The 24975-nt window shown below is 49.8% G+C and overlaps 1 protein-coding gene across 1 annotated transcript; it reads right to left on the reverse strand.

The window, feature by feature from the left end:
* Window positions 1–8331: 8331 nt before the first annotated feature.
* Window positions 8332–24665, reverse strand: GPER1 (G protein-coupled estrogen receptor 1). Its single transcript, XM_078861338.1, has 2 exons — window positions 24467–24665; window positions 8332–10821 (listed from the first exon to the last, which is right to left on the reverse strand). The coding sequence occupies exon 2, from the start codon at window positions 10807–10809 to the stop codon at window positions 9271–9273; it is 1539 nt and encodes a 512-aa protein (XP_078717464.1). The 5' UTR covers window positions 10810–10821; window positions 24467–24665; the 3' UTR covers window positions 8332–9270.
* Between the last annotated feature and the right edge of the window lie 310 nt (window positions 24666–24975).

Genomic DNA, 24975 nt, shown 5'->3' on the forward strand with positions numbered 1-24975 from the left:
CTTATTAATTGTGCATGTAATTATACACAAATCGAGCGCGTATTAATCTATGGTTTTTATGGGGATGCCTAAATATCGATGTTTTTTTATTCCAACGCATCGTGAGCCCTGCAGCCACTAGAGGCCGCTACATTAATCATGATGGTAAAACATATATAATCGATTATCGAGTCCAATCGTTATCCCGCGAATCTCGTTAAATTATATTGCTGTGTTTCTTTGTGTGGGAGGAATCTTTACTTCCCTTATATTTATATGTTGACAGCCATGCCTTTCAACATAAAAAAAATTGTCATTTGTTGATAACGTGTGTAATGTAATAGATTATAGGAATTGAGTGTGGTGCATGTGTAACGCTGTACTGCAGCTGAAAGTGCGCCTTGCATATGTAAAGTATTATGATTACAATGTGATATTAATAACGAGATTTAATAAATAGCAAACATTTAAGTAAAGTTAACCCCCCCTCCAAGACAGTAAACCATTTTCTTAAGTATATATATAATATCGTTTGAGTATGATATTTATATCTGTACAATACTGATACGCATATTTTTGACATGCAAATCTGAATAAGGATTCCTTCCCGCATTTCATATTCCAATGCAGCTAGGATATCTGTAGAAAATAGAGCAAACAACAATTTAAATTGTTCAACTCACTGCATGTGAAGTGTACTAATTCAGAAACACTAGTAGGAGGCGTTATCCCTCTTGTTAATTCCGGCTCTCACAGCCATAGGGGATAACTCCATACCGGGTCGGGACAGCCAACATGCTGCCAGACCCACAGCTTGAAGTGGCGAAGACCACGACGACAGCAGCATGACAAGTTCTATTCCCATTGCCAGCAGCCCCGACTGTGAGTCGGACCTCGCCTTTTATTCTCCCCAGTGTGGCCAGGCACCGCCCTCGGCCACGCCCCCTTCTGGATCCCCCAGAATGCTCGGCGCTTGGCCCACGGGTCCAACTGGTAGAACGGGCTGCTACCCCCAATCCCATTGGCTACCAATCTCCCAGCGCCACGCGCTCCAGTGACTCATTCAATGTCACTACACTTGTACTGAAACAGTGGTGGATCCGGCGAGGTGGGTGAAGAGGTGGGAGGGGGGTACGTGGGTACGTGTAATGTTTTATTGTTATTATTATGGATTCACAATTGACTTTTAGGTCAGATCGCTAAGTGAGTGCAACGCCAATGTTGTGCCGTACACCCTCCTCCACCTGACGATGCAACTAAATCAATTAATTCTCGGAGCGGTTTCAGATATTCGTTACCGATGTTGGCGCTAACCACTACACCACCGCTTAACTCCTCACTCCCACTTCAAATCAACGCCCCTCAAATGTAACTGACCCTGCAACCCCATCACTCCCCAGGGGTAGAGCTAAAACAAAACTCCAAGTGAGGGGAAGGTGGCATCTTACGTTAACAAAAAACATATGCATCGTATTCATTTTCTCTGACGAACGTACATTTAAGCATTCATTTTAGGGGTCTCAAGGGGGGCAGTTTCCCACCCCTCTCCCCACACTTGTCACTGCACGCCACTCTCTTTGAGATCCCAGTCTCGTTAAACATCAACCGTCCATCACTCACGTGCAGACCGGGCATCAAGCGCAACACCCGTTTAATTGGACCTACGGGAAATCGGGCACAGGTTTCACACACTATAATATAATATAAATATGTATGTACACACACACACACGCGGGTATTTACTGCCCGCTTTCCAGTGTGCGCGCATAAAAGCGGCGCTGCGAATGGCAGGCAGTTTCATTAAAGTGAGGGCCATGCTTCGTTAATTAAATACGCCGGCGAGTTTAGTGCGAGAGGCGTTCTACGCCCACACTCGATCCCATCTCACGCAAACAGCACACACAGACACGCTGCCCCTAATTAGGCAGGGCACACAGAGGTAAAGGAAACATTCCATCATCATCATCATCGTCACAATCTAAAATCATCATCGTCACGCCATGTGCCCGACGGTCTGTGACCTCGCGCAGTAATGTTTTGAAGACGCTCTTATTAGGAGGGTCGGTCAGGGGAATCGTAGGTTAGGGCATCGCGGGTGCACCGCTGAGATGTTCTGGTTTGTGTCTAGGTTTCAGCTGCCAGCAATTAAACCGCGTTCTCAAGTTGCAGTGAGCTGACGGGCTCAGTTCGGTCTCTGGTGACTGAACAAAAAACAGCAGCATATTATTTGGCGTGCGACTGATATTGGCTAAATTCCTGCTGTGGGAATTACACAAGAGAGCATTGGGTTGACTGCCATGCGACGAACAATTCTCTCCACTTTTAAGGGATCTCAGAAGTATCTCTGTGATGTTCCCTTCCGCGAGCCATTCCCACACACATTGGGCCATGACCTGCGAGGATTCAAAATGGTTATTGACACGACACTAAGAGAGCAGAGTTTGAATACAAATTATGAAATGACAACAACACGTAAAAACAAGTTTACCGCGTGACATCACCCATGCAGCGGCGACCATTGTGCATTTTAGTTTGTAGGCTGTAGGACAAATTGCTATCGCCTGAAAAATAAGAATAGTTTTTATCCTTTATGGAAATAATGCAGGTGTGAAGGTGTTCAAACACCAAAAAGATACCTTTTGCAAGGAATACGTCTCCATTAATCAAACGTATTTGTCGCGAACATGCAAACAAACACTCTGATAAGTCCACTCACTGACATTAACTGTGTATCTTGTGTTCTCCACAGGGAAGGCATTATTTGCTCCGCTGCGGATCCCCTGCCACCGTTTTCCCATTCACATGTTTCATTGCTTCTACATACTATTAACATGCCCTCCCTTTGTTAATGCTACCCCCCCCCTCCCTTTGGTGCTGCTGATCCTGCATAATGCATGGGCATAATATGACTTTGAACCCCTCCCCGCCCACCTCCTACGCATTTCCCATGAATATGCTAAATTCCTCTTGATATGCACATTCTTTTGTTAAGGCTCTCTTCTTCTTCCACCTCCAACTCAGCTTATATATAAGCTCCTAGCTTGGCAGTGTCTCATTCTTCACCTGAAGACGGCTGCTTGCGTTGTAGCCGAAACGTCGTGAGAATTATTAGATTTTATTATGTTTCATTTTTATTATTTTATTACTTCCTTTATACGTGACTTTACCGAAAGAACCAAGAAGACTCTGATAATATATGCATTGTCTTTGAAAGTGTACAAATAAGTGTGGTTAATGCAGACTGAATTCCTTGCAAAATGTATCTATTTGGCGTTAGAACATCTAAACACCTGTTTTATTGCCAGAAAGGGTAAGAGCTATTTTATTTTTCATACTTTGACACTGGCATAAAGGTGCCATGATTTGCTACCAACTGATATGTCAACATTTCAGTGGTTTCTAATTATTGATATTTCCAATAAAAATATACGTTATTTAAATCACCTTTTTGTTTTTCTAAAGAAGACTAGCAATACATTGGAATTTGGATTTACACAGCCAGTGGTCGAGCATGGTTCGCACGTGGGGCCGGGTCCAAGGAATCAATTGGGGGTCCACCCCCCCCCCCCCGGTCAAATTCCCTCCTCTTAACAGCGCGGTGCATGGGTCCATGTGGCCCGTGCCCTGGTGTAGTTGCACCGCTTGCACACGCGTATAAACGCAACGCTATGTGTATATATCATCTGAAGCTAAATGCGAACGCATCTCACGTTGCGTTGTTTTTTGCGTTGAGATTTAAACAAACAAACAAACAAAAATAACGAGCCTTGATGTTGCAGTTGGTACTGGCGAGTGAGACATTCGGCGTGGGGGGGGGGGTGGGAGCCGCCCCATTTGTGTAGAACGTTGCGTGATGTTACTCATCTGTCGAACTTTCCTACCTCCCGCTTCTCCTGTGCCCTATTCGTGCCTTCTCGCACTCGATGACTAATTCACCCGCGTGTCAGTGGAGCTGCGATTTATGAAGTCGAATTGGAGATTTTCTTTTTGGTAAATAAAATAAATAAATCATCTTCCAGCGAATGTCAAGCACGTCCAGCCGTGCTTCAAATGTGTATGGATCACAAGGGCAATAGTTTGTATTTCGCGTTGGGTGCTTTTTTTCTTTAGTCATACATTGTCCACAACTATTTTATTTATTTTGCTTTTGAGTTGCGTTTCGCAAGCGTTGAACTCGCACCTCTGCGCGCGCCTGCGATTTCCGAACTGGAGTCGGCGCGACCCGCCCTGGTGCTGTCACTCCGAGGTCACAACAAAGATGCCTCCTTTCAAACTCACAGCGGTGCTTTTGGAAAGCTGAACTTGATCGTCGACAAAAGTAACAATTCCCATGCGCCTTGACAAAAGTGTCCAATAAAACTATAAGGCATGTCATGCTGCCTTCTGAGACGTGGTTCAGAAGGAGCATGCTCGCTAAACAAACAATACAAATGGAACAAAAAACCTAAAGAATTGCGCAGAGAAGTGTGGCTTTAAAGTCAACTCGGATGAGCAAAGGGGAACACGCAGATCAGAGAACGTACGCAGAAGAGTGACGATTCAGACTCGTGGGCAGGACACGGTCAAGGCGAAAAGGGACGATGGCTGATTGGTCAAGGATAATGACGGAACGGCAGCCAGGGAATGGAACGCGTCCGAGATGACATCCACCGATGAAGGTGGAGTGATGAAATCAGCTCGCGTATCGGGGATTGTTATATCACGGAATCGTGAGAGAATCGTGACAGCACGGGGGAGGCTTTCATCCAGCAGTGGATTCAATGTGGCTGATGATGAAATTCAAATGAGGTCCCTACACATGCTTGGTGTTTGCTGACCACCCGGCGTGACGTCGGGAGCAATGATTTAACCCGAGACCGCTGGCACGCGTAGACAGACAGAGATCCCCCTTATAACCTTGAACATGCTGTTGGGGCAAGTGCTGTTAGCGAGCACCTATTAAGGTCGGAACAGCGCACGAGGGGGTGTTGTAGCCAGAACTATGCGTTGACACCTTTGTATCCCAAATGCTGATGTTTTCACACCGCACCAGTTACTAATTTACGGTTGAGTCGACCTAGGGGAGGCCCAGAACCAGTTCAGATAATCACCAATGGTGTTGGTGGCCGTAAGCGGGAATCGAACTCGAGTAGCGCAGCACGCTACCTGCTACACTACCGTCCATACACACACACAAACGATCTCTATCCTTAATGTTAATCAGCACCCTGTGTATTACTTGGAGTTATTGTTCACCAATCATCGGGTGCATATAGCATGTAAATCATGTTTATTTAGTATTTGGAGACAGACGATTGGTACAGCGTTGAAAGGCGAACGTTGGAGGATCGTGAGAAATTGTGTTTGGAAAACCTTGGGTTAGAGTTTGAGCAATTGCCCTTCTGTCGAGCCGAGAGAGAGAGAGCAGACCGATTGATTGGCACGAGTGAGCCAATGTCTGCACACTCTCTCCGCTCTGAATAACGGTCACTGCCAACAATATCACCCCATCGTTATGCATCTCTCTGTTATAAGGCAGTGCTGATGACAAATGTGCAGTTTTTTTTTAAAATCATCTCCGCCTGTGCATCACTGCCAAGCCAGTCCATTATATTTATTTTACATAATACAACAACAATTACAACATCAAGGGCAGTGCTTCCATTCCTCCGGTCCTGGTGACGACTTACAGTGAATAATAATAACAACAATTATAATATAAATCGTGCAATAATTTTTTTATGCAAATGAGTCTCGTTGAATATCGATGCTCATTTGCTGCCGGAGGGTACTGCATATGGGGATGCCGGCGTAGTTGCGATGGTGAGCGAACTGGACTTGGATTCTCTCTCGCTGCGCGGCAGTTGAAGCGAGTTTCTTGAAACCCCCCCACCCCCCACCGACTCTGTCTGATTCGCAGTACAAATGGGCACAACGCGGTAAGTCGATTGGCAGGTCGCGTGCGGTGGGGTAAAGTGTGGGTACACCTACCTTCTTCCGAGATGTCCCTCCAGTGTGGAAGAGTAGGCCAAGCACCCTCGAAAGGGGCTCCATGGAATTACCTCCCGTCGAGGCGTATACTTCGCCAGCAGTGGCGTGACGAAGCAATTGCAGTGGCTGCACCTTTACCTCTTGCTGCATTGAGAAGTATGGGCAATTCATTATTTACTTGTTTGTTTTACATTTTGGAGCGTTTTATACACGCCTTTGGGGAAATCAGGGCACCTGGAGATTATTCCATAACACATACGAGGGTTTATCGCACAAACTAAGCTATATAAAACTAAATTTTATTTTTTATTTTACCAGGTCAGGCCCACCGAGCTATATATATATTTTTCAGAAGCGACCTGGTCACAAATGAAATCTCAACCAAGTGGCTTGTCACGTGGACATTTATAGCAGCAGCCAAATACTCCAAACGCGTGTTTACAAATGTGGAGGGAAACCCAGATGACCCCGGTGAAAAATCCACACGACCACGGGGAAAACATCCAAAATCAAGATATATAGGCGTCAGGGTCGAACCTACGACCTCCTGCATATCAGGAAAGGTAGTTAACATCCCGTCACCGTGGCTGACTCATGGCTGAGAGTCAAACGGGTTCACGAACGCACTTGCCGTACTGCCAATGCCTGGCCACTGAATAACAGGCGTGCGCCGCCACAAAGATCCCCCGTATAGCCTTAATAGACTGTAGGGGCAAGTGCTGTTCGCGAGGACCTATGAAGGCCGGAACGGTACAAGAGGGGGTGGGTGGCCAGCACCACGCCCGGCAGCCTTTCTCTCCCTAGTGGCGATGTTAACACACCGCACAAGGTACTCATTTGAGGCTGAGTCGACCTAGGGGAGGCCCAGGACCGGTTCAGATAATTGTCACTGGTGTTGGCCGTGAGTGGGAATCGAACCCGGGTCGCCTGGTTCATAGCGCAACGCGCTAACCGCTACACTCCCGCTCCCCACACACACACGCACAGGCACACACACCCACGCACACACACACACACACAGGCACACACACACAGGCACACACACACACGCACACACACAGGCACACACACACAGGCACACACACACACAGGCACACACACACACAGGCGCACACACACAGGCACACACACAGGCACACACACACAGACACACACACACAGACACACACAGACACACACACACAGACACACACACACAGACACACACACACAGGCACACACACACAAACCATCGTCATCACCATATTCGATGCGATGGCGTAACCCCTCCAAACCACCATTATTGACAGCGACGGAAAGTTTTAATTATTTGGGGAGTATAAACTCATATCAGCCTTGCACGTGTTCGTCGCATAGATAAGACGTCGGATTTAAGTGACAAGCAATGGTTATTGATATTGACTGTGATCAATTCAGCCACAATCAACACGAACTCGTCGGCTGTCGACCAGGTTAAGCAGAGGTTAGTGAGCCTGGTAATAGTTCTCGCATGAGTTGAACCACCAGGGCTTGCCAGCTGTTTCTAGATGTGAAGCTTTCGTGACTGCAAGGATTCATATTCTTAGGTTTTTTCGGTAAAGTCACGTAGGTAAAAATTTAAATTAATGAAAGTAAAATAAAATAAAAATCACGACGTTTCGGAGGCAACACAAGCCTCCGTCTTCAGGTGGAACCGTCACAGCAGGCTGACACGCACCTTTACATCAGCCTCACATTAATAACTTTTTTCAATCAGTCTACACAACAAAGGCTCATTCCTAGCAGCGTGCTTCAGCCGCACCGAACCTCAATAATAATATCCAGGGCCTACCTTGGCTCCTCCCACCCTCAACCAGTATATATACAACGACTGTTTTCTTGGAATTTTTCTTACTTGATACAGCTATCGTGCTGTGACGGTTCCACCTGAAGACGGAGGCTTGTGTTGCCTCCGAAACGTCGTGATTTTTATTTTATTTTTATTTTACTTTTATTAATTTCAAATTTTTACCCACGTGACTTTACCGAAAAAAACCTAAGAATATGTCCAGCTGTTGTAGGCGTTAGCCTGGGAGGTGGACAGGCGATAGTTGGTGCTTCGTGTCACCCCGTGGTCTTTATGCGCAGTGGGGTTTCTCCCCGTGCTCCAGTTTCCTCCCACACGATGCCACGCTCTCGTTACTAATGGAATGGGCCAAACAGCCCAATGCATCAGCGACACTCTTGCAAGAAGAAAAAAGGGTGTTTAGCCTGATTGATGCTCTCCTGCGTAGAATATTGCCGTTATTATTGTTTGCGGGAAAGAATAAGGATGTAGTCATGCATTGATGAAACCATATTCTTAAGCTGAATATAAATCCATCAAATTCCACACGTGCAAATTGATTACAGTAGAGTATTTTATATTCGTATATGTTTGTATGCAGTTAGTCCGTAACCACTAGAGGCGTTACTACAATCCACCACAATGTTGTGTTGTTAAACAACACACTTATTGATTCTCAAGTCGAATCACCGCCCGAATCATGACAATTCATTGAATTGTTACATCCCTGGTTACAGCAGTGCCTGATGAACACGACTGACTGCTGATGAAACCCAACATGTCGAAACCGTCCGTTTACTTATACAAATGCTGCCATATAAATAAGCACTGGTCGGAAAATCTACGAGACCAATGGACTAAACGTTGACGTTATTCATATGTGCGGACACAAACAGGAGTTGTGCTCATGCTGTATAAAGATCGTAATATAGGAACGATGCATTGACGAGGTGGTGGTGGTAGGTAATCGGTGATGACTGTGTATAGGGATTTCTGAATCGCCATATAGGCCGAGCACAACATCCCACATAGTAAGATAATGCATGACATTACGCGCGTGCGAATCAATGAATTAATGAATAAATTAACAAATTCAATCCGCGAGATAATTGTTTTTCATACGCTTCACGCGATTGTGTCGGCGTGTCTTTTGAGTACATTATCAAATTGCCACTCTAATGAACTCGTAAATTAGGTAACAGCCGAAACAAAAATAATAGCTGGCGTCTAATACTGTCACTCGGCATTAATGAAGATCTCGGCGTTTTGGCCGACTGGGCTCCTTCAGGAAAGAAATGCCAGCATTAGAAGCCCTCTTTATTTTGAATCGACCAGTTCACTTTCGTCTCTCGAGGACAGCCCAACAGCAGTAGCTTGTAGCAGCAGCAGCAGCAGCATCTGTCAAGCCCGGATAGACGCCGCTCATCGCTGTCATTGCCGCAGATGATAATGACGCTTCGATTGCAAGCGGCGCATCTGAGCGCAGCTGACATTGGCCATCTCCTCTCGAGGGACGCTCATCCTTTATCGACATCCATGGCACCGATTCGCAACGGGATCGCGATGACGGAGGGTGCTTCCAGGGTCTCCGATGGAGCTACGAGACATTGCTGGAGTTTCAGCTGCTGATGCTGCTGCTGCTGGTGACCCAGCTGGTCTTGCCCCGCCTGCACAGTGTACAGTTGCCGCTCCGAGCGGGAGATGTGCCTGACGAGGTGTCCCCCACCACCTCTTCCTTCTCCTCCTGCGCCCATCCTCCTCCTCTTGGACGAGCACGTGTCCACGAGCAGCTTCTTCCTCTCGCGCAGCTTGTGCCGGAAGGTCTCCCCGAGGAAGCCGTACACCACGGGGTTGAGACAGCTGTTGGAGAAGGCCATGAGGTTGACGGCGTGCCGCAGCAGCGGGTAGTAGCGCGCGTACCGCGGGTCGCGACCCGTGGCCGTCACTCCCGTCTCGTCCAGGAGCGACACGAACACCACGGCGTTCTCGGGCAGCCAGCACACGAAGAAGACCACCACGACGGCGACGATCATGCGCAGCGCCTTGCGGTGCCTCCTGCGCGGCAGCGAGGGGCGCCCGCCCTGCAGGATCGGGTCGCGTGCGCCGCGCAGGGCGCGAGCGATGAGCGCGTAGCACGCGGCCATGATCGCGAAGGGCACCGCGAAGCCGAGGGTCACCTCGAGCCAGCGCGACGCGGAACTCTCGGCGAAGCAGAACCTCGGCTCGCTGCTGCTGCTGCTGCCGCTGGCGGCGCTGTCGTTGCCGCCACCGCCGCCGCCGCCGTCGTTGGCGTCGCTGTCCTGACGCCATCGCAGCTGCGACGCGGCGAGCGGCAGGAAGGTGGCGAGCACCGACGCGACCCAGATGAGCGCGCACGCCACGCGCGCCGTCTGCGAGCGGCGCATCGGGGCGCGTCCCGCGCGGCCCCCGCACGCCGAGAGCGCCACGCACCTGTCGACGCTCATCCAGGTGAGGAAGAAGACGCTGCTGTAGAGGCTCACCTGCAGGCACAGCGCGACGCCGGCGCACAGCAGCGGCGCGTCGTAGTAGCCCGTGTGCACGTTGAACACCTCGATGGGCGAGCCGAGCACCAGGATGAGGTCGGCGGCGGCCAGGTTCACAAAGTAGAGGTCGGGCACGCTGAGCTTGCGGCGCAGGCGGCCGCGCTCGCGTGCGCGCACGTTCACGGCCATGATGAGCGAGTTGCCCAGGACGCCCACCGGGAATAGAAACACCGCGTAGAGGCACGAGAGGGCCAGGCTGGCGGCGTGGAGGGGGTCGTGGCGGTGACCGGCGGCGGCGGCCGAGTCGTCGTCGTCGTCACCGACACCCACGACGCCCGCGGCTGGGTTCCCGCACGAGGCCGGGCGGTCACCCCGCCCGGCGACGCAGCGCTCGCCCGAGCCGCCGTGGGCTCCGCCGGCGGACGTCGCGACGCCGAAGCCGACCGCGGCCGAGCCGAGGTCGCGGCCGCTCGAGTTGCACGGCGTGAGGTTGAAGGCGAAGGAGAGGAGCGCTGCGTCCACGGGGCCCCTCTCGACGAGCGCCGAGGCCATCGCGGCTGCTGCCTGCAGGGATTGGGAAGGGGTTAAAGGAGTCCGACGATAACGATGCTGATGATGATGATGATAATAATCATCATCATCATTACCATATTCTTGGTTCTTTCGGTAAAGTCACGTAGAAGGGAAATAATAAAATAATAAAAACATAAAACAATATAAATTCTCACGACGTTTCGACTGCAACACAAGCAATCATCATCAGGTGTGAAATCCACAGCAAGAAAATTTTATTTTATTTATTTTCTTGCTGTGGATTTCACACCTGGTGATGATTGCTTGTGTTGCAGTCGAAACGTCGTGAGAATTGATATTGTTTTATATAAATATTATTTTATTATTTACCTTCTACGTGACTTTACCCAAAGAACCAAGAATATTAATCCCTGCAGTCACGAAAGCCTTAAATCATCATCATTACCATTCATATCACCGTACTATTGCTTCGTGTCAGTTTCACACAGTTATGTACACGTACGCAAACGCGCACGCGTTCTTGTATCGACAAAGATCCGCGGCAAGCGCTGTCAGCGAGCACCTGCGAAGGTCAACACGGAACACGGCAGGGTTCGCGTTAGGCGCCCCGATTCTCTGCACGAACGAAACCATCACACGCACGGCACGCGCACAGTAACCGTGGACGCACCCAATCGGGTGAATTGGGCTAAACCCACAAGGGCGCGAGAGATAAGGTCGTGCAAACAGGCTTTCCCTCTCGGAATATTGACACACGCACGAACACGCACAAAGACGCAGGTCCCGCCTATAGCCCCAACAGACTTACGGGGTAAGTGATGTTGGCGAGTAGGGGCCGTCCATAAATGACGTCACGCGATTTTGGACGATTTTTGACCCCCCCCCCTCGTTACTCGGAGTCACAAAAAGTCAGACCCCCCCTCAAATTAGACGTCAAAATAAAACATGCTTCAAATCGCTTTAAGCAATTGTCATTGTAGTGCGTATTTAATGTGCCGCTGCACTATGATGATGTCGGAGAAAACATTTATTAAAAAGCATATTTAATTAAGTAGAACGTGTTGTCTATATTTATTTAAAGTTGCGCATTTTGACGTGACGTCACATTTCTCAACCCAGCCCCCCTCGTCACACATTGTCACAAATATCTGAACCCCCCCCCCCCCCCCCTAGGTGCGTGACGTCACTTATGGACGTCCCCGTAGCACTGACGTTGAGTGGACGCGGCACACGATCGGGTGGGTTGACCAGCACCGAAGCCGGCATGCCAAACAAGCAACGCACGGACACGCGCGCGCGCACGATACCGAAGTCGTGAGATCAACATTTGTCTCCCGCCTGTGATCTGTATTTACGGAGCGGAAACAATACTGTACAGCGCACCGCTGTGTATTTCTCGGCGCTGATTCCCTCCCCCACCCCCCTCCCCCTTTGTTTGTGTTCTCTCTCTCTCTCTCTCACTAATGCGTCGTGACGCTGTATGCGTGTTCCGTCATGGGATGAAGAATCCGGCCAGATCTTTCGCAAGCGGCGAAGCAACAACAACAACAACAACCAACTGCTTGTTAGAAAACGGCCCACGGGAAGCGGGTATCACAGGGCTGACCTCTGATTCAGTAAACATGCAAAAGTTGATGAACGACTTCTAACGTTGGCCCCACTCTGCGTGTTTACTCGCGAGACCCATTTAGCGGAGCACGGCAAGTGGCGTAGCAGCACGTTTGCATCTGATCTGCCACCAAAAGCAATGTTTATTCTCCTAAGCGGAATTAAGTCAAACTAATATCACCACCTAATTGTCTGCGTTGTTTTGTGCGTGTTGTGTGTGTGTGTGCAGTCATTGTTGATCGGGGCTGATACCATAAACTTACGAGAAAATAAAAAAAAATTACTTGACTCAGTAATGTTGCTGTGACGGTTCCACCTGAAGACGGAAGCTTGTGTTGCCTCCGAAACGTCGTGATTTAATTTATTTAAATTTTTACCTCCGGTTTAGTCACAGGCGGCTGCCTGGATTCGAACCTATGTTTCCACAAGGTACAGTCTATTTTCTGTGACCTCTGTGCCACCGGGCCACCTCCCTACCGATTTATTGAACGGGTGGACCTCCGTCGTTCCGCCTAGAACTCCAGAACCGAACGTGGGAACATGAATGAGTGATGCAACATCAGTCCGCAACAAAGAGACGCTCCCCACTCCAAATGCGTTCGAATGCAGCCCGTTTTGAGAGGTTGTCACTTGACCTGAAACACCGACGAAACTGCGTAATGCCTCTCAGCCATCTGCAAATCCCCGCGTGATGGAATATGAGCGAATACCACAGATTGGGAAACAGGTCGTGTTTGGACAAGGGGAAGAGAGAGAGAGAGAGTGGGGATTGCACATCACATCAGCCACCCATTGTGGGAAACGTTGAAAAAACTGTAACAACGCTCATTGGCTCGTAATATATATTCACATCTTCTGATGTATCAGGGTCAAGGTCAAGAGGTGAGCACAGTCAATGCCACACACACGGTCATCTCTTCCTGACCACTTCTACTCGATGCCGTTGTTGAGAAGGGGACACGTGACCCTCCGCGCTCCGCTCTTAGAATTGCGATGTTCCTCCTCGATTCTAAGTCGCCGTGATGCTCGCGATGCAGAAACGATTCACGTGTCGAGATGCTCACCAGATATTTCCTCGGTCACAGTTTGGCAGTGCATCTACCTGAAACGCAATCGTCATTGATTCTATTTGGCAGCTGTGAGCCTGTAGGTCGAACAGAATGCCTCCCCAATTGTTCTCAACCACTGCCTGTCATGGCTCTCGGTCGGTAAGTGACCTCGGAACTCTTTAGTCTCAACCTTTTCCACGGTCTTCCTTTGATGCAATATTGACCATCAGCTTAACGACCGTGACGGTGGTGGCTCTGCAGGTGGTCTGTAATCCAGCACTGTGGAGGCAGCGATGGTTGGCGGACCGCACACAGATGGGGTGCATCTCCATTCCCGCGTGCGTCGAGGAGGAGCCGGGCTCCCTGGCTCGTCCGGTGACGGCGGTACAGCAAAAATGCGGCCTCCACCTGCTCGGTCCGTATGGGATAGAATGTTTCCCCCTCGCACGCGTGGGTGTTCTCTGCGCGCTCCAATTTTTGGCCGATGACACCCGAATACATAGAGGACCGCAGAGATCGGGAAATTGTGGGTAGCGCCGGCTTATCGCGTGGCTGCTGCTGCCTCCCCGCTGCCACTCGTCTGCGGTTCCTCCCCCCCCCCCCGCGCCTCTGAGTCGTCCTCTCTCTGTCTCTCTCTACGAGAGCCAGAAGCGAACAGTGCGGAGGGGCGTTACGAATCGATGTCGTTTATATTATTATATTATTGGGTCTTTAATACAATTATTTTGTTATAATTTTAATCTAGATTTGAAGCTTTCGTGACTGCAGGAATCCATATTCTTTGGTTCTTTCGGTAAAATCACGTAGGTAGAAAATACAATTTAATTTGTATTATTTTCTTTGAACCTATCTTACTTGACTTTACCGAAAGACCCAATAATATGAATCCCTGCAGTCACGAAAGCTTTAAGTCAAGATATAATTATTATTCACGTCATCATCAAGCGCCAGGCTCCAGTTCGCTGCCTAAGGCACGTAATGGCGTACAGCCCGACATGGAGAGTTTGTTTGAGGCCATACTTCATCACGCCGGTCAGTGCGAGTTAGCGAAGCAGTGTGTATTTTTCCGTCCTAGATTTCTTCTAAAACCCTCTGCGTTTATAGACCAGATGCGAGGACGTCCACGGTCAACATTGGCTGCAGAGTCCTGCTGCTCCGAACCGTTGGGTCAACAAGACCAGGGAACGGAGTCTTCTGCCCGAGTAGGGAATTCCAACACGAGCCCCAGAGCTGCCCGGGTGTTTGTATCTTACATGACGGTTGCTGTGAAGCGCATGCCCAAAGGGCAGATATGGCAAGCGGAGAGCAAAAAACAGGGTGTTTACATTTCGATTTAAAGCTTTCGTGACTGCAGGGATTCATCTTCTTGGTTCTTTCGGTAAAGTCACGTAGAAGGGAAGTAATAAAATAATAAAAATAAAACATAATAAAATCAAATAATTCTCACGACGTTTCGGCTACAACGCAAGCAGCCGTCTTCAGGTGAAGAATGAGACACTGCCAAGCCAGGAGCTTATATAAAAGCTGAGTTGGAGGTGGAAGAAGAAGAGAGCCTTAACAAAAGAATGTGCATATCAAGAGGAATTTAGCATATTCATGGGAAATGCGTAGGAGGTGGGCGGGGGGGGTTTCAAAGTCATGTTATGCCCATGCATTATGCAGGATCAGCAGCACCAAAGGGAGGGGGTAGCATTAACAAAGGGAGGGCATGTTAATAGTATGTAGAAGCAATGAAACATGTGAATGGGAAAACGGTGGCAGGGGATCCGCAGCGGAGCAAAAATTGCCTTCCCTGTGGAGAACACAAGATACACAGTTAATGCTAGTGAGTGGACTGCGGTCTGAAAGTCACCATAAACGTGAACAACAATCAGTTAAGATCCGAAGTGGTTTATTACGTCCTTCCAATGATTGCTGAGCCAGAATCCATCTTCTCGGTTGAAATTGTCTCTGTGTTTGTATATGTGGATCGCCTCATGAACGAATCTCTCATGGTAGCCAGATGGCTTGCAGAGAACCTCTGTCTTGGAGAAGTCAATGTCATGTGAGCCCACTGAATTGTAACAGTGATCTGCCACGGCTGAGGTGTTTGTCCTACCGTGTTTCAGGTCTGCTTTATGCTCACGGATGCGGTCCGAGACATGTCGTTTGGTTTCTCCAATGTAACTGCTACCACAGAGGCAACTTAGATTGTAGACGCCAGGGTACTGTATGTCTGGAACCACGTCTTTTACAGACGGAACCAGATCACGGATTTTATGTACTGTGTTGAATCGTACCTGAATCTTGTGTTTAATCAGGATTTTGGAGATCTTTTTTGTGACCCCAGCAATGTAGGGTAAGGTGATGGTTTTGAAAGGGGTCTCTTTTTATTTTTGTATAGCTGCCAAAACCATCCCCTTACCCTACATTGCTGGGGTCACAAAAAAGATCTCCAAAATCCTGATTAAACACAAGATTCAGGTACGATTCAACACAGTACATAAAATCCGTGATCTGGTTCCGTCTGTAAAAGACGTGGTTCCAGACATAAAGTACCCTGGCGTCTACAATCTAAGTTGCCTCTGTGGTAGCAGTTACATTGGAGAAACCAAACGACATGTCTCGGACCGCATCCGTGAGCATAAAGCAGACCTGAAACACGGTAGGACAAACACCTCAGCCGTGGCAGATCACTGTTACAATTCAGTGGGCTCACATGACATTGACTTCTCCAAGACAGAGGTTCTCTGCAAGCCATCTGGCTACCATGAGAGATTCGTTCATGAGGCGATCCACATATACAAACACAGAGACAATTTCAACCGAGAAGATGGATTCTGGCTCAGCAATCATTGGAAGGACGTAATAAACCACTTCGGATCTTAACTGATTGTTGTTCACGTTTATGGTGACTTTCAGACCGCAGTCCACTCACTGGCATTAACTGTGTATCTTGTGTTCTCCACAGGGAAGGCATTATTTGCTCCGCTGCGGATCCCCTGCCACCGTTTTCCCATTCACATGTTTCATTGCTTCTACATACTATAAACATGCCCTCCCTTTGTTAATGCTACCCCCCTCCCTTTGGTGCTGCTGATCCTGCATAATGCATGGGCATAATATGACTTTGAAACCCCCCCCCGCCCACCTCCTACGCATTTTCCATGAATATGCTAAATTCCTCTTGATATGCACATTCTTTTGTTAAGGCTCTCTTCTTCTTCCACCTCCAACTCAGCTTATATATAAGCTCCTAGCTTGGCAGTGTCTCATTCTTCACCTGAAGACGGCTGCTTGCGTTGTAGCCGAAACGTCGTGAGAATTAATAGATTTTATTATGTTTTATTTTTATTATTTTATTACTTCCCTTCTACGTGACTTTATCGAAAGAACCAAGAAGAGGGTGTTTACATGTTGGCATATATAAGGGTTAATTGGGTTGTTGAATTTCGCAAGGTTCGAGCTTGGGGAGGGGGAGGGGGAGACAACGTGACGGAGTTCCAACGTGGGAGCGATGCGAGAGGAGACGCAGAATGAGACGTGAGATGACTTGCAGTGTGGTGAGTGAGTGTGGTGAGTGAGTGGGTGAATTGTTGTGAGCTGCAGTGTGGTGAGTGAGTGTGGTGAGTGAGTGGGTGAATTGTTGTGAGCTGCAGTGTGGTGAGTGCGTGTGGTGAGTGAGTGGGTGAATTGTTGTGAGCTGCAGTGTGGTGAGTGAGTGTGGTGAGTGAGTGGGTGAATTGTTGTGAGCTGCAGTGTGGTGAGTGCGTGTGGTGAGTGAGTGGGTGAATTGTTGTGAGCTGCAGTGTGGTGAGTGAGTGTGGTGAGTGAGTGGGTGAATTGTTGTGAGCTGCAGTGTGGTGAGTGAGTGTGGTGAGTGAGTGGGTGAATTGTTGTGAGCTGCACTGTGGTGAGTGAGTGTGATGAGTGAGTGGGTGAATTGTTGTGAGCTGCAGTGTGGTGAGTGAGTGTGGTGAGTGAGTGGGTGAATTGTTGTGAGCTGCAGTGTGGTGAGTGAGTGTGGTGAGTTTGTGGGTGAATTGTTGTGAGCTGCAGTGTGGTGAGTGAGTGTGGTGAGTGAGTGGGTGAATTGTTGTGAGCTGCAGTGTGGTGAGTGCGTGTGGTGAGTGAGTGGGTGAATTGTTGTGAGCTGCAGTGTGGTGAGTGAGTGTGGTGAGTGAGTGGGTGAATTGTTGTGAGCTGCAGTGTGGTGAGTGAGTGTGGTGAGTGAGTGGGTGAATTGTTGTGAGCTGCAGTGTGGTGAGTGAGTGTGGTGAGTGAGTGGGTGAATTGTTGTGAGCTGCAGTGTGGTGAGTGAGTGTGGTGAGTGAGTGGGTGAATTGTTGTGAGCTGCACTGTGGTGAGTGAGTGTGGTGAGTGAGTGGGTGAATTGTTGTGAGCTGCAGTGTGGTGAGTGAGTGGGTGAATTGTTGTGAGCTGCATTGTGGTGAGTGAGTGTGGTGAGTTTGTGGGTGAATTGTTGTGAGCTGCAGTGTGGTGAGTGAGTGTGGTGAGTGAGTGGGTGAATTGTTGTGAGCTGCAGTGTGGTGAGTGAGTGTGGTGAGTGAGTGGGTGAATTGTTGTGAGCTGCAGTGTGGTGAGTGAGTGTGGTGAGTGAGTGGGTGAATTGTTGTGAGCTGCAGTGTGGTGAGTGAGTGTGGTGAGTGAGTGGGTAAATTGTTGTGAGCTGCAGTGTGGTGAGTGAGTGTGGTGAGTGAGTGGGTGAATTGTTGTGAGCTGCAGTGTGGTGAGTGAGTGTGGTGAGTGAGTGGGTGAATTGTTGTGAGCTGCAGTGTGGTGAGTGAGTGTGGTGAGTGAGTGGGTGAATTGTTGTGAGCTGCAGTGTGGTGAGTGAGTGTGGTGAGTGAGTGGGTGAATTGTTGTGAGCTGCAGTGTGGTGAGTGAGTGTGGTGAGTGAGTGGGTGAATTGTTGTGAGCTGCAGTGTGGTGAGTGAGTGTGGTGAGTGAGTGGGTGAATTGTTGTGAGCTGCAGTGTGGTGAGTGAGTGTGGTGAGTGAGTGGGTGAATTGTTGTGAGCTGCAGTGTGGTGAGTGAGTGTGGTGAGTGAGTGGGTGAATTGTTGTGAGCTGCAGTGTGGTGAGTGAGTGTGGTGAGTGAGTGGGTGAATTGTTGTGAGCTGCACTGTGGTGAGTGAGTGTGGTGAGTGAGTGGGTGAATTGTTGTGACCTGCAGTGTGGTGAGTGAGTGGGTGAATTGTTGTGAGCTGCAGTGTGGTGAGTGAGTGTGGTGAGTTTGTGGGTGAATTGTTGTGAGCTGCAGTGTGGTGAGTGAGTGTGGTGAGTGAGTGGGTGAATTGTTGTGAGCTGCAGTGTGGTGAGTGAGTGTGGTGAGTGAGTGGGTGAATTGTTGTGAGCTGCAGTGTGGTGAGTGAGTGTGGTGAGTGAGTGGGTGAATTGTTGTGAGCTGCAGTGTGGTGAGTGAGTGTGGTGAGTGAGTGGGTGAATTGTTGTGAGCTGCAGTGTGGTAAGTGAGTGTGGTGAGTGAGTGGGTGAATTGTTGTGAGCTGCAGTGTGGTGAGTGAGTGTGGTGAGTGAGTGGGTGAATTGTTGTGAGCTGCAGTGTGGTGAGTGCGTGTGGTGAGTGAGTGGGTGAATTGTTGTGAGCTGCAGTGTGGTGAGTGAGTGTGGTGAGTGAGTGGGTGAATTGTTGTGAGCTGCAGTGTGGTGAGTGAGTGTGGTGAGTGAGTGGGTGAATTGTTGTGAGCTGCAGTGTGGTGAGTGAGTGTGGTGAGTGAGTGAGTGAATTGTTGTGAGCTGCAGTGTGGTGAGTGCGTGTGGTGAGTGAGTGGGTGAATTGTTGTGAGCTGCAGTGTGGTGAGTGAGTGTGGTGAGTGAGTGGGTGAATTGTTGTGAGCTGCAGTGTGGTGAGTGAGTGTGGTGAGTGAGTGGGTGAATTGTTGTGAGCTGCAGTGTGGTGAGTGAGTGTGGTGAGTGAGTGGGTGAATTGTTGTGAGCTGCAGTGTGGTGAGTGAATGTGGTGAGTGAGTGGGTGAATTGTTGTGAGCTGCAGTGTGGTGAGTGAGTGTGGTGAGTGAGTGGGTGAATTGTTGTGAGCTGCAGTGTGGTGAGTGAGTGTGGTGAGTGAGTGGGTGAATTGTTGTGAGCTGCAGTGTGGTGAGTGAGTGTGGTGAGTGAGTGGGTGAATTGTTGTGAGCTGCAGTGTGGTGAGTGAGTTTGGTGAGTGAGTGGGTGAATTGTTGTGAGCTGCAGTGTGGTGAGTGAGTGGGTGGACTGAGGTGATCTGCGTTATGGTGAATGAGTGTGGTGAGTGAGTGGGTGAATTGTTGTGAGCTGCACTGTGGTGAGTGAGTATGGTGAGTGAGTGGGTGGACTGAGGTGATCTGCGTTATGGTGAATGAGTGTGGTGAGTGAGTGGATGAATTGTCGTGACCTACAGTGGGGTGAGTGATTGTGGGCAGTGAATGCGTGAGTGGGTGGGTGAATGTTGTGACCTGCAGTGTGGTGAGTGAGTGGGTGAGTGCGTGAGTGGGTGGGTGAATTGTCGTGACCTGCAGTGTGGTGAGTGAGTGGGTGAGTGCGTGAGTGGGTGGGTGAATGTCGTGACCTACAGTGGGATGAGTGAATGGGGTGAGTGCGTGAGTGGGTGGGTGAATGTTGTGAGCTGCAGTGGGATGAGTGAGTGGGTGAGTGAGTGGGTGAATTGTTGTGAGCTGCAGTGTGGTGATTTAGTGTGGTGAGTGCGTGGGTGAACTTAGGTGATCAGCGATATTGTGAGTGAGTGTGGTGAGTGAGTGGGTGAGTGGGTGGGTGAATTGTCGTGACCTGCAGTGGGGTGAGTGAGTGGGGTGAGTGCGTGGGTGGGTGGGTGAATGTTGTGAGCTGCAGTGGGATGAGTGAGTGGGTGAGTGAGTGGGTGAATTGTTGTGAGCTGCAGTGTGGTGATTTAGTGTGGTGAGTGCGTGGGTGAACTTAGGTGATCAGCGATATGGTGAGTGAGTGTGGTGAGTGAGTGGGTGAGTGGGTGGGTGAATTGTCGTGACCTGCAGTGGAGTGAGTGAGTGGGGTGAGTGCGTGGGTGGGTGGGTGATTTGTTGTGAGCCACAGTCTGGCAGACCGAATCCTCACCACGGGTGGAGGCATCCGCGAGTGAAAGTTCGCGAGAACAGTAACCATGCCCTATGTGCGTGCATCTTCGGTTAGCACGGTTGGCTACGTACGGCACCAAAGAAGTTCAACACACATGCACACATACTGTACAACCCTGTGGTTGATCCACTGCTGGATGGGAGACCTCCCCATTTTGTAAGAAATCGCAATGCTGGGCTGCCTGCGATTCATCTTTATTGTATTTATTTCGCCTGTACTCTCGTTTGTGTAAATCTACCAGGTCTGTGTGTCGCACCACGAAGTCCTGACGGGTCACACGTGAAGACGTCCCCGTGTGCGAGCGAGTGAGGGAGGGGAGCCACGTGCTCCGTCTCATTACTGGACTCCCTCGACCCCACGCGTTCAATGTAAAATGTCCCAACGAAGGTGGTGGGGAAGAGCGGTGCGTGAGGTGTGTTGTGGGGAGAGGAAGAGAGAGAGAGACGGTGTGGAGTGAGCAGGTTGGAAGAAGAGCTGAGGAGAGAGGAGAGAGAGAGCAGCGAACGGGGAGATAGATGGGCGAGGTGTCGGGGAGGAGCAGCTGAACTGTGAGCGTTGTTGTGAAAAATAATCTGGGATCGGTGAGTTGTGACGGAGGGAGATTGACGTGGAAGGGGAGCTGGGGAAGCAGAGTTCGTGGGGAGCGAGATGTGGACGAGTGCTTGCGAGGGGAGATGAGGGGGCGGAGAGTACACGGGAAGGGAGATGCGAGCGCGAATGTGCAACTGGGAGATGACAATGCAGTGCGGAGCTGAAGATGAGCGGAGTTCGAAACACGATCGAGCGTAAGGAGTGGTGACGCAATTATCCACGGACTTTCGCTCGGAATCAAACGAGTCGAGTTTTCATTCGCGGCCACGACTATCAGTAGCGGCGAGTGATATCCATGACCCGGTTGTTGGACTTCGCTGAGAATGCTCAGCCTTTACAATAGCTGATGCGGTGTGTGAGCATCGGCACTTGGGGAGACAAAGGTGGCCGGGCGTAATGCGGTGCTGACGAAATCTCCCTTTCAAGCGCTGTTTCGATCATCAGACATAGACGCTCGCAAACATCACTTGCTCCAAACAGCCGACAAGATTACGCGGACGAATCTTCGCATTTTGTGTGCATACGTGTGCGTGGGTGTTGACTCAGCCACAGCCTTCAAGGAGTATCCGGTTCAGCGTGTAATACGCAGCATTGGGGAAACAAAGGTGGCCGGGTGTGGTGCTATGTACCCCACCTCCCTCGTGTACAGTGCGGGCCTTCATAGGTGGTGCTCGCTAACATCACTTGCCCCAACAGTCTGTAAAGGCTATACGGCTGGATCTTTGTCTTTCGAGATTTAGCTGGAGAGTCGTATTAAAGGGTGAGCAGTGTGTGTACGGCTGTGAAGGAGGGTGGTGGTGAAGGCGAGTGTGTGCGTAATTGGCCATGGAAACGCTCACCACTCATCACGCACACACATCATACGTGTATCTATACGTAGGTCCATGGGTCTTTGTGTAAATACATGGGTCTCTGTGTAATTCCATGGGTCTCTGTGGAAGTCCTTGGGTCTCTGTCCAAATCCATGGGTTCCTGTCTAATTCCATGGGTCTCTGTGTAAGTCCATGGGTCTCTTTTCAAATCCATGGGTTCCTGTGTAAGTCCTTGGGTCTCTGTGCAACTCTATGGGTCTCTGTGTAATTCCATGGGTCTTTGTTTGAGTGCAATAGCGTGGTGTGCTTGACACGGGCCCTGATACAAGTATTTACATATGGGGTCACCTGTCCAATTACATCCCCCACTCGCCCCCTTCTCTTTGTGGACCGACGCCTATGGGCATTGGCGCAGTTGCACCACCTGCACACTCGATAGCCACTTCTACGCAAATGGTTTCATTTAAAAGACGGGTGTGGGTTGGTGTGGGCGGGGGGGGGTTGTACATAAAGTAAATGATATGTTTTTGGCCGAGGGCGACTGCGAGCGTGGGTACACTGGCATTGCATTCAAAATCCGCATAGCATTGTTAAGGAACTGCCCTCTGCCTTGAAATAATTGATCAATCATTGCCGCCCTCTGGCAGGCGAGAGAGACCCATTGAGATTCATTATCGCTTTCCGAAAATGAGATTTGCAATATGCCGCGTAGGTTATACGCAAGGCGAGGTGGGAGGGAAACTCTTTGTTCAATCCAACGATTTATTAATCCGGTAAGTAGTTCAACAACGCGAGTGAATTATGCAGCGGGGGATGATGGGTGGTTGTCGCGGTGTAGTGGTCACCTCACTGGACTCACAACCCGGCGCGACAGCTTAAACAATGCACGCGTTGATCCTTGTGCGTTAGCAATGGTGCTCAGCACACAAATAACAAAACAGAATAAACTCCAAATACTCGTGCTGGGCAGGGCCATAGCTCCAAAACGTCACCTATTATATGTATTCTTCTTTTGAAGGCATTGCCATTGGGGATTGTGCGTTTGAACAACGGGTAACGCTGCATTTCCCAGTTGTTCTTCTGTATTTTTCGTTCACGGCCCTGTGATGACGCTCAACCACGTGGCACGGCAGCAGGTCGGGCGCACGCGTTAATGAGCACAAATTGTTCTTCGGGATCATTGGCTCGTCACCCGCCACACGGCATCGCGATTATGAAATGGTAACCAGGGCGAAGAGTATTGGAATGCCCCTTCATTGTATTGCCTCGGCTGAACCGTCGCCTGCTCTGAGTGACGAATCAATTGCATTTGCTCGCTCGCCTGCGCAGCGGCGGTGACCTTCGCGCGTGAAGTTGCATTCGACCTCTATAGATGAACTGTTAATTGAAAGCCAGTCTGTATCAGCGTTACGGACCAGACCCATTCATCGCTGGTTAAGTCACACGGGGCCGTCCTTCACGTCACGGCGGATTCAATAACACGGCAGACACACAAAGACGAAGGCGCAACCCGCCCCCCCCCCCCCCGGCTTTGTCTACCCAGCGCTAATGTAGACACACACACTCACTTTCTCTCTAACATACACAAGACAAATAACCCGCCCCCCCACACACACACACACACTCCCGCATAGCCTACACAGGGCTGTTGGGGCAGATACTATTAGCAAAGCACCAATGAAAGTCGGCACGGGGCACGAGAGATTGGCGGTGGAGATAGCACCACGCCCGGCTACCTTTGTTTTCCCAACAATTGCTTTTCACACGCAGCACCGGGTCCTCTTTTCAAGGCTGAGATGAGTCAACGCTCACGCACACGCCAATGTTCCCGCCGTGTGATCAAACGTACTATTTGGTGATGTGAGCAAGCATCTTTTAATGACTCTGATGCTGATGTTCGCACATCGCATCGGAATCATGATTTAGGGCTAAGTGGCGCTAGAGGAGGGCCAGAACCGGTCCATCGTATCGCTCGCCTACGGATATTATCGCTGTAGCCGAGATGGAGCTGAGACGGCTGGATTTGGAGCGCAGCGCGCAAACCAATGCACCACCACTCCCTATACTCATCTGCTCTAAACACTGCTTGTATAATTAATGTGAATCATCATCACGTACACAACATCACTATTGATAGCACAATGTACAACATCAAACTACACGCCGCGATCTATACGACATAGATTTACACTCGAAACCAAAACGCTCGATGGTGTACTGAGTGGTTGGGCGAGAAATGCCTATACCCCTTTAACATTGCGAGCGGCGAACACTTCTAACATAGACCGGTATAGGGACTTCTCGCCCATCCTGTTTTGCTCGTATACGTAGCACGCATATCAGACCCATTCGATACCATTTAACAAAACAAATCATCACACGTGCTGGACAGGACTGGGCTGACACTTTTACGAATGCACATACATTGCGTGAAACGCAATTATAGAAATGTAACACGGGCAATACACGCGCGCGCGTGTGTGTGTGTACGCAGATAAAATCTTACCTCGAACCAAACACCCGCTGTCCTAACGGGGACTCGAAGCTGTTTAAAGGATCATGTTGATTCACAGTTGAATCGCGCAACTCCCCGTGTGTGTGTTTGTGTGCCGGTGTCTGTACAGGGGGCTATGCGCACGCAATATGGTCAGCGATTACTGCTGCTGCTGCTGCCACTGCCACTGCTGCTGCTGCCACTGCTGCTACTGCGCATGAAGAGACAGGGAATCCGTGAGAGAAGGGCTACACGGGAGCGCGGGGTTGGGTGGAGGAGTGCGAGGTGGGGGTTCGATGGGGAGGGGGGGGGTTAAAGGTTTTTTTTTATCTCCGATGCTTCCGTGGTGTAATGGGTAATGGTGAGCGCAATGAATTCAGAGGTCGCAGGGGCAATTCTGTCACCCGACGCGGCAGTGTTTGATATTCACGATATCGATGCTTACTTGGGCACATTCTCTGGCGATGAGGCTGCTGCTGCTGATCCGTTTCCAGTGGTTCGCAAGCCCAATTAACACAACG

This window comes from Lampetra fluviatilis, chromosome 1, assembly GCF_964198595.1.
Source record: "Lampetra fluviatilis chromosome 1, kcLamFluv1.1, whole genome shotgun sequence".
Classification (NCBI taxonomy): domain Eukaryota; kingdom Metazoa; phylum Chordata; class Hyperoartia; order Petromyzontiformes; family Petromyzontidae; genus Lampetra; species Lampetra fluviatilis.

Coding starts and splice junctions, on each gene's coding strand:
- GPER1 (XM_078861338.1), bottom strand. CDS start 10,809: ATGGCCTCGGCGCTCGTCGAGAGGGGCCCCGTGGACGCAGCGCTCCTC.